At 35.6% G+C, this 9,878-nt stretch overlaps 1 protein-coding gene across 1 annotated transcript; it reads left to right on the plus strand.

Annotated features, from left to right (window-relative positions):
* The first annotated feature begins 547 nt into the window (after window positions 1–547).
* On the plus strand, window positions 548–5,247 carry LOC143577138 (aspartate--tRNA ligase 2, cytoplasmic-like). The gene is made up of 10 exons (XM_077061062.1): window positions 548–1,057; window positions 2,671–2,781; window positions 2,894–3,007; window positions 3,116–3,406; window positions 3,481–3,591; window positions 3,684–3,737; window positions 4,420–4,499; window positions 4,662–4,777; window positions 4,883–4,997; window positions 5,100–5,247. The coding sequence occupies exons 1-10, from the start codon at window positions 557–559 to the stop codon at window positions 5,224–5,226; spliced, it is 1,620 nt and encodes a 539-aa protein (XP_076917177.1). The 5' UTR covers window positions 548–556; the 3' UTR covers window positions 5,227–5,247.
* Window positions 5,248–9,878: the final 4,631 nt, after the last annotated feature.

Raw genomic sequence — 9,878 nt, forward strand, 5'->3', positions numbered from 1 at the left:
CGAACCGTTGAAATTTAAAACCGAACCAAACCAAACCGTTATGAACGGTTTGGTTTCGTGGTTTAAACTTCAGAGTTATTTTATTTCAGAAAATACTATAAAATTTTAAAAATTAATATATTCTTAAATCATCCGGCCCGGTTTTATACGACCGGTTTTTTGTGTAACGCATACCCAAAACTGATCGAACGTTAAAGAAAAAAAACCACAAAACCAAACGAATAAATGGTTTGGACGATTTTATAGTTTGAAACCGAACCGTGATCACCGGCCCTAACTCCCAGGCTCCCATAGTTTTGTCTTTTAATCAAAGTAGAACGTCATTTAATTTAATTAATTAATAGTCTCCCATAGTTTTGAGTCTTTTAATCAAAGTTGAATTTCATTTAATTTAATTAATTAATTCAAATTGGAGTTTTTTTACTTGGGTAACACGGAGAGTTAATGAATAAATACTCCACGGAACGATTCACCCAAAACCCTAATCATTCCCTTCATTTTCACCTTCACCTTCACACATTCAGAAAACTAAAGCCCTAACCCTAACCGTCTTCGAATGGAACCAGAGCAACAGCAGCAGCCACCACAAGAACTAAGCAAAAAAGCAGCAAAGAAAGAAGCCGCCAAAGCCGATAAGCTCCGCCGCCGTCAGGAAGCCGCCGCGGCGGCGACCGCCGCGTCTGGTGTCGCCGGCGTTTCAATTGACGGTCCGGATCCACTCGCCGCTAACTACGGCGACGTTCCGATCGCAGATCTTCAATCAAAGGAGGTTTCCGGCCGCGTATGGACCGCCGTCAGTGCTCTAACGGACGAATTGAAGGACCGTACGGTGTTGATTCGAGGCCGAGCTCAGACGATTCGTGCCGTGGGGAGTAAGATGGCATTTCTGATGGTGAGAGAGAGAGGATATACGGTGCAGTGTGTGTTGACGGTGGCTCCGGATCTTGTGAGTGCTCGAATGGTGAAGTATGCTGCTGCGATAAGTAAGGAGTCGTTTGTCGATATCGAAGGAGTCGTTACGGTTCCTCCCGAGCCGCTTAAAGGCACATCTCAGCAGGTAAAATAGATTGTGAATACTGCAAATTAGGTTTTGGTGGCTTGTATACTGTTAGGTTGATAATTGTGGTGATATAAATGTTAGGAGATTAGGTTTTAGTGATTTGTAGATTGCTTGATTGATAATTGTGGTGTTTTGAATTATATAAATGCTTGCAAATTAGATTGTGAAGTCTGCATTTTATGTTTTAAGTAATCTGTAGATGCGTAGGTTGATAATTGTTGTGTTTTGATTTGCATAAATTTTTGCAAATTAGGTTGTGAATTCTGCAAATTAGGTTTTGGTGATTTGTCGATTCTTATGCTAATTACTTTTCTATAGAAGTGTGCATGAAACCGAAAAAACCTTAACTGAAAAAACTGAACCGAAACAAAAAGTCGTTTGTTGATATTGATGGAATTGTTACGGTTCCTCCTGAGGGAATTAAAGGTGCATCTCAACAGGTAAATTGCACTCTTAGGTTTTGGTGATTTGTAGATTGTTAGGTTGATAAATGATAATTGTGGTGCTTTGATTTGTATAAATGCTTGCAAATTAGATTGTGAATTTTGCAAATTAGGTTTTGTGGATTTGGAGATACTTTGATAATTGTGGTGTTTTGAATTAGGGGCAGTTAATGCCTAAAAAATATCGAATATCAGTCAAGGACTGATTTTGAGATATCGGTTATTGCGGTGGGATATTGGTAATTTCATGCAGAATCTATATATCTAACCATTTAACACTTAACAATTCAAAATACTTTCCTACCATGAACAAATTAATCTTTTGCAACTTGCAAAACACTAACGATTGTAGCAAGTAGGTATAAGGAAGTAGGAGCTGATTATGACTTAAAACACTAACATTAAACACTAAAAATTGACTAAAAGTTGACTTAAAAAATTGATATCGGGAAATTTGGTGATATATTGGTCCAATATTAGTCAATATCACTGATAATATTGGGACTGGTATTATGACCGATATTTTACCAAGGGACTGATAACCGATACGCCAGTGAATTTTCGGCAATATCGACTGTGTAGTTGTTAGTTTGATATGTGTGGTGATTTGAATTATAAAACGATACATCGGTGATTTATTGGTGATATCGACTGCGTAGTTGTTAGTTAAACCGCAAAAATAAAACCTGATTGAACCGACTCATGCACACCCCTATTATGAATTATATAAATTTTTGCAAATTAGATTGTGAGTTCTGCAAATTTGGTTTTAGTGATTTGTAGATGCTTAGATTGATAATTGTGGTGTTTTGATTTATATAAGATCTATATAAATGTGTGCAAATTTGATTGTGAGTTCTGCAAGTTAGGTTTTGTCATTTGTAGATTCTTAGTCGTGTTTTTAAATTATATGAATGTTTGCAAGTTAGATTGTAACTGTCACTGACTCTTACAAATTATCTTTTGGTGATTTGTAGATTTTTATGTTAACTACTTTTCTATACGATGAACCAATATATAGCTTTTAGATTTGTAACTAATTAGTAGGTTTTGGTGATTTGTATATTCATAGATTGATAGTTGTGGTGTCTTGATTTATATAAATGTTCTTAATTCATATTTGAATTCTGTGTTATTGAAAGGCAACATGTAATTCAACATTTGTAGGTTGAAGTCCAAGTGAGGACGATTCATTGTGTAAACAGGGCTGCAACAGTGCTTCCTATAAATGTTGAGGATGCGGCCAGGAGTGAGGTCGAAATTGAGAAGGCTTTGGAGGTATATTGTTGTGCGTCTTTCTTTCAATGTTTGATAGATTTTTGATTTATATAATTGTCACTAAGAACTTGTCCCAGTTTTATATGATCAAATGGTTATTTCTGCTATGCAGGCTGGAGAACAACTTGTTCGTGTCAATCAGGATACTCGTTTGAACTACAGGGTTCTGGACCTGCGAACGCCAGCAAATCAAGGGATTTATCGTCTTGAATGCCAAGTATCAAATGTATGACATCATGTTTGTTTTTATATGCTTTTTGTATGCCTATTTATCATTTATGTGTTCTAGTAAGTATACATATCCAATTATCAAACTTGATATTGTTTTGTGCAGTTTTTTAGCCAGTTTCTGCTGAATGAAGATTTTGTTGAGATCCGGACTCCAAAGTTAACTGCAGGAACTAGTGAAGGTGGTGCAGCTGTTTTTAAACTGGAATACAAAAAACAACCTGCATGTCTTGCACAGTCTCCCCAGCTTCACAAACAGATGGCAATATGTGGGGATTTTGGGCGTGTTTTTGTGGTGGGTCCTGTTTTCAGAGCTGAAGACTCGTATACACACAGGCATTTGTGTGAATTCACAGGCCTTGATGTGGAAATGGAGATTAAGGAGCATTATTCTGAGGTATAGACAAGTACTTATAAAGTATAAATTATTTGTAAGATTTCAAAAGGTTTGATGATTTGTTTCATATATAGGTGATGGATATAGTGGACCGTCTCTTTGTAGAGATGTTCGATAAATTGAAAGAGAAATGCCAGAAAGAGCTTGAAGCCATTGGGAAGCAGTATCCCTTTAAACCTCTAAAAGTAATTTAAATTTCTTCTCTTGTTTATGTTAGTTTCTTTATATGATATGCTTTTATACTTATGTTTCTGTGTTGGTGTTATTGAATATGCAGTACTTAAGGAAGACTTTACGTCTCACATTTGAAGAGGGGATCCAAATGCTAAAGGTTAGTAAAAAGATGATTTATTTTGAAGCCTTTTGGATAACTTTGTTAAAAAAGATAGTATTGTGATAGTATTCTGTTCTTTGTTATATCTAACACTAGTTATTTCATAAAACACTATAAAACACGGGTCGGTTCAGTATGACACAATACCTTTTCAACTGTCTTTTGTCCCATTAAATAGGTCTTTTAAAGGACCGGACATTTAGTGAATCGGTCAGTGGGAAGTTCTTTTATGGTTGTGCATTTAATAAACGAATAACATGAATACAAAATTTTGTTCATTTAATGGAACGAAAGAACGCGAACACAAACACGTCTCATCTGTTCATGTGCTCTCTTGAATGTTTGTTAATTTAATTACGTTCGCATTCAAAATTATTTATTGCTAATGTTTATTTAAAGTCGGTGTTATTTTATATATTTTTAAAACCCTTATGCCCAGTTTAATTTGGATATTCACATTTGTTTTTATATGGATAATTCACATATGCTTTTAGTAGGTGTTGGTTGTCTAACAAACACTTTTTTAATGAACAAACATGAACAATAAATTATAATCATTAAGTGTTCTTGTTTTAAAGTTAAACAAACATTAATAGACCTCATCTGTGTTTGTTAACAAGTTGCATTGCATTTTGATATAATCTTAATCGTTTATTATTTTTGATAAATGATGTTATAGGATGCTGGCGTCGAGGCAGATCCACTTGGGGATCTTAACACGGAAACTGAAAGAACATTAGGAAAATTGGTATTTGAAAAGTACGTGAAATTCTCCAACTTTGACCTGCTGCTTATTATTATTATTAGTATTATTATTGTTGTTGTTGCTATTATTATTCCTTGACTTGCCTTTGTTGTTATTATTATTATTCAATTTTGATTTTGGTGTTTCTTATTAATACTATATTTAACTGATTGTAGGTATGGAACAGAGTTCTATATTCTACACCGATACCCTCTGGCAGTCAGGCCTTTCTACACAATGCCATGTCCCGACAATGAGGCTTATAGCAACTCCTTTGATGTTTTTATTAGAGGCAAGCCACCTTGCACTTACATAGTTACATTTTATTTATAAGTTTTAGCTGTCAACATAATAACACTTAATATATTTTAAACTTTACTTTTTGCGTTCTGTTCAGGAGAGGAGATAATTTCGGGGGCCCAGCGTGTGCACGTACCTGAACTTTTAGAGTCACGTGCAACGGAATGCGGGATTGATGTGAAAACTATATCAACTTATATTGATTCCTTCAGGTATGTATTATTCTGTATTAGTTTCTCAACTTGTTATGTTAACCACTTATTAAGAATTTTGAAGATGATCTATATATGCTTGTGCTGATATTAATATTACAGGTATGGTGCACCACCACATGGTGGGTTTGGAGTCGGGTTGGAGCGGGTTGTGATGCTCTTTTGCGCTCTCGACAACATAAGGAAAACATCACTCTTCCCCCGTGACCCGAGGAGGCTTGAGCCATAGGAATGATGGTGTTATATTGGTTTTTTGCTTTATTGTACTTTTAACAAAATAATTCTATACCTTAAACAATTTTGCGCATTAGAAGGCTACTGCGGAAACCTTTGTTGGTCTCTTGTACGTTTATGCTAATATTGTTTTGATGGTGAAACACACTCTTTTTGCATCTGCCTAAGAATAATGCGCTTATTAAGGCGTAATCTAACACAAAGTTTTTAAGTACATCTGCACATAATTAGCACAAAGTTTGTGACATTTGAGATATCTTACAGTGATGAACTAGCTGATATGAGTATTGCATAAGCACGCTTATAATTTATCCATGTCAACATGTGAGTAGGCTGCGGCACTCTTCAAAAATGTTTTAGTCAACAAATTTCACCGGTGAAAAGTGGTACTTAGAACAAACCTGAAACCTGATATTAACGAGCTAGTGTTCCGTACCTGGTTGCATACCCGTTCTAACTTGGTTATGCACGATCCCATTCGAAAAGATCCCTGAACTAGAATTGACCTTACCTGAACACTTTCTTTTGAAAACCCGGTTTTTCATTTAGTTGGCCACACCCAGAATCGGTTTGTCCCAATAGCTGCCTCGACATTCGGTACAAGTTAGAGCCGTATAAGTATAATCAACTACGGTGAAAATTATTCTATAGATGTTTGGATACTGGCTCATTGAGTTCTTTTCCTGGTTTTGGCGGGTTTTCTCTAATGCTTAGTTCTTAGGGATGAGTTTTTTTTCCCGAATACTTGCGGTCCTATACCGGTACCGTACCAATATCATCAATTCCGTAACGATAACGGTATGAGTATTTGTTTCATTTTTTGTCGTTTTCGATATTGGTACCAACACTCGTCTCTTTTGATATTCCCAAATTTGTACTGATTTTCTGTGAATTGCTATAAAATTTACCAATCAAATAGGAATGGATAACAATATTTAACTTACTATTATATTTAACTGCATGGTTGGTCCCTGTGATTTGCAGATATTGCACGCTTGTTCCTTGAAGCTAATTAATTACAAACTTGATCCTAATAGTTATTAACTTATTAATAGGGTGGTCCAGAAGCATGAATTTTGTAACTACGTAGTACAGTGGCCCTTACCCGTTAAATGCGCTAAAATTTTCAGTTAAGTCTATGTAAAATGACCAAACTATCCTTAATAATAAAGAACTTTTAAGTTGGTCACACGAGAAAGTTCTGCTCTTGTGGTGCCATAACGACTGTCAAGTTGCCCGTTAAGACAACATTCTCTGGAGTGAGGCAACGGAGCTCTTCAAAGTTGGGGATTGCAGTGGCCTAACAGCTAACACACAAGAAAGTCTTCGTTTAAAAAAAATGTATGTTTAACATAATAACATCTACACCAGATTATATAGAAGTAGGTCAACCAAATGCTTGTGAAACAAATTCGTTAAAAAAACTTGTTGAAAATAGTGAACTTGTACAAAAGCATAGACACATTCTCAACGTTTAAGGAAAAAAAGGAAATTATGAAAAAGCGGTTAGGTAATGAAAAACCGGTACCAAACGGTATGATATTCGATACTGGTATAGTACCGAGCTCATCCGTAGTCCTTGTATAATGGTACGAGTGACTATCGTTCAAGAAGTTGAATTCAGAATTTAGGAATTCATGTGAGTTTTTTAATGTTTTGAGTTGTATGCATACTCAGTTACTCACGTAATGGTTAAGTATGAGATTAAGTAATAGCTAACTGTTGGTAACTTAGTAATTAAGGTATGAATGTATAGCTATGGTAACACACCTAGTAATTAAGTGTGTATAGTGTGTTATAAATATAGCACAGGACTATGTGCCCGTTATGTGTTTATGATGATCGATTTCTCTCACGTGAGAAGATAGAATCATGGTGACAATAGTCACCGCCCGACAGGGCGTAATGTTTGCTCTTACGAAAGATGATAGAATGATTGCTCTTACAAGAGATGATGGAATGTTGATGACTTCGGTCATTGCCCGTTAGGATAAATTGTCTTACGAGATGAACATAATGTGAACGTGTAAAGGTAACCTAAATTCATGTAAACTAGAACTCCCTTCGCCTAGTTGACTTTTAGTATGCATACAGGTTAGTTGATGGACTGAAGTGATGCGGGTTTGGAGGCACTCGAGGTTATCCATTAGAAGAACTGGTATCCAAGACGTTATGTTTCTTATGTTTTAAAAGGGCAAGGTTTTGTACGTGTAACTAAATGATGATTTTGAAAGATAATATTTCCGCTGGAATTTTAATTATATTTCTCTTATTCAAATAGTGGTCATGAGTAAGTCCAACCAATGTGAGGCGCACGGAAATGGAGCCTTAAAAAAATTCTGATGGATGGATTCATTTATATAGGTGATGGATATAATGGACCACCTTTTTGTTGAGATGTTTGTTAAATTGAATGAAAGATGCTAGGAAGAGCTAGAAGATATTGGGAAGCAGCATCCCTTCAAACCTTCAAAAGTAATTTGAAACCCTATGTCCCATCTTGTTTATGTTAAATTGTGTAGACGATGTTACGTGATACTTATAAGTCCCATCTTGTTTATGTTAATTGTGTAGACGATGTTATGCTATACTTATGTTTCCTTGTTGATGTAATTACTATGCAGTACTTACGAAAGACCCCATGACTAGTTGAAGAATAACACCCTTTATTAATCTAGCAACTGATTTTTGCCACAATGATTGGATGCAGTTTTGGTTCAGTAACATTCATATTGTTTTAGTTTTGATAAATGACTCTATAGGACGTGGGCGTAGATGTTGATCCACTTAGGGACCTCAACACATAAATTGAAAGAGCGCTAGGAAAACACGTATTGGAAAAATGTGTGAGGGTTGACTGGCCTGTTTCTTATTATGATCTTTATGTATTTTGTCCCACTCTTTACTCACAGTATATTTTATTATTAACAAATTTTGGTTTATTGTAGGTATGGAAACGAGTTCTACGTGCTGGATCGATGTAGTTAGACCTTTCATTACAATGGCTTGTGCTGCCAACAGGGTTTATAGTAACTCGTTTGATGTTTTCATGAAAGGCAAGCACTTGGAATTTTATTTTTGATGTTTTAGTGGTGAACATGTATAATTTTTTTTTCATAAGGTTCAAGAGAGGTGAGAACATCATGAGCCCAAATGTGTGTACAAAGCTTAACTTTTGAAGACATGTGCTACAGTGTGGGTTTGATGCCAACACCATATCAACATACATTGCATACATTGATTTGACTTTTGAAGGCACGGGCTGTAGAATGTAGGGTTGATGTCAACAGAATATCAACATACAATGCATACATTGATTCATTCAAGGATGGAGTCACACCCGGCCTTAGGGTCTAGCCGTTTGACCAATAGTTGTTACCACTTTTGTCAATTTATCAAAATTCGTTTACAAAACTTCTTGACGCCGAAATGTTGATTGTGGACCATCATTGTGAGGTATTGACAAGTAACTTTAAATACAGCATAATAAATTTCAAGATTTTAGATCTATGCTGATTGGAATAGTATATAGGTGATGGATATAGTGGACCGCCTTGAAGTAAAATGATTTCTTCCGCGTGAGTCCACCTTTGAACGGCAAGTGTTGGCCTAGATGATGACCCTTCCACTTTTTTCCCTTTTTTCTTTGAATATGACTAGGGTGCACATGGTTCTTGGGTCGACGCCCCAAGTGATTGTCTAAAGACGGTGGATAAGACATTTGTTGAGGCGGATAAGAAAATTGTTGAGGATGATAAGCCATTTGTTGAGGAGGAAGATTCATGTATTGTGGAGGATAACCACCTTGTAGTGGTACTAGGTTTGGGTTGTTTGATTGGGCAAATGTTGATTGTTGGTGCTGAGAAAACCCGAGTGTTGGGACATTCGATGACTCACTCGGGTTTGGGTTAGAGCCACTTAGCAAGTTTGAAAATGGGAACTGGTTTTCCATACTTGATTAGTAGTGTGGGGAAGTAAGAATTATATGAAGGTTGAAAGAGATGAGGAGTTGAAAGTGTTGGTGTAGTTGAATGAGATAAAGCAGGGGTATTTAAAGTGGTAACCAATGATTATATTTGTTACCAACGGTCATATTTGTAACTAATGGTCATATTTGTAACTAACGGTTATAATTTTTTTTCCCAATATAAAGCAGGGGTATTTAAAGTGGTAACCAATGATTATATTTGTTACTAACGGTCATATTTGTAACCAACGGTCATATTTGTAACTAACGGTTATAATTTTTTTTCCCAATGGTCATATTTGTTACCAACGGTCATATTTTTTTTCCCAACGATCATTTTTGTTACTAACGGTCATATTTGTAACCAACGGTCATATTTTTTTTCCTAACGGTCATTTTTGTAACCAACAGTCATATTTGTTACCAATGGTCATATTTGTAACCAACGGTTATAATTTTTTTTTCCAACGGTCATATTTGTTACCAACGGTCATATTTTTTTCCCAACGGTCATTTTTGTTACCAACGGTTATATTTTTTTTCACGAACGGTCTAATTATTAAGTTATGTTTTATGTTATGTAATTATAAAACTAAAACATTATTTGGATAAAACTAAAAGATTACATGAATAAAACTAAAACATTACATGGATAAAACTAAAAGAAAAATTACCCCTAA

Source organism: Bidens hawaiensis, unplaced genomic scaffold (assembly GCF_021521415.1).
Source record: "Bidens hawaiensis isolate Kalapana, Puna unplaced genomic scaffold, B.hawaiensis_p1.1 tig00028471_1, whole genome shotgun sequence".
NCBI classification, from domain to species: Eukaryota; Viridiplantae; Streptophyta; class Magnoliopsida; order Asterales; family Asteraceae; genus Bidens; species Bidens hawaiensis.

What these genes read in the sequence shown, in the direction of transcription:
- LOC143577138 (XM_077061062.1), top strand. Translation starts at nt 557, where the DNA reads ATGGAACCAGAGCAACAGCAGCAGCCACCACAAGAACTAAGCAAAAAA. An exon ending in AAATTGAGAAGGCTTTGGAG is followed by an intron (nt 2,782 to 2,893) that starts GTATATTGTTGT and finishes TCTGCTATGCAG; the next exon opens with GCTGGAGAACAACTTGTTCG. An exon ending in TTGAATGCCAAGTATCAAAT is followed by an intron (nt 3,008 to 3,115) that starts GTATGACATCAT and finishes TGTTTTGTGCAG; the next exon opens with TTTTTTAGCCAGTTTCTGCT.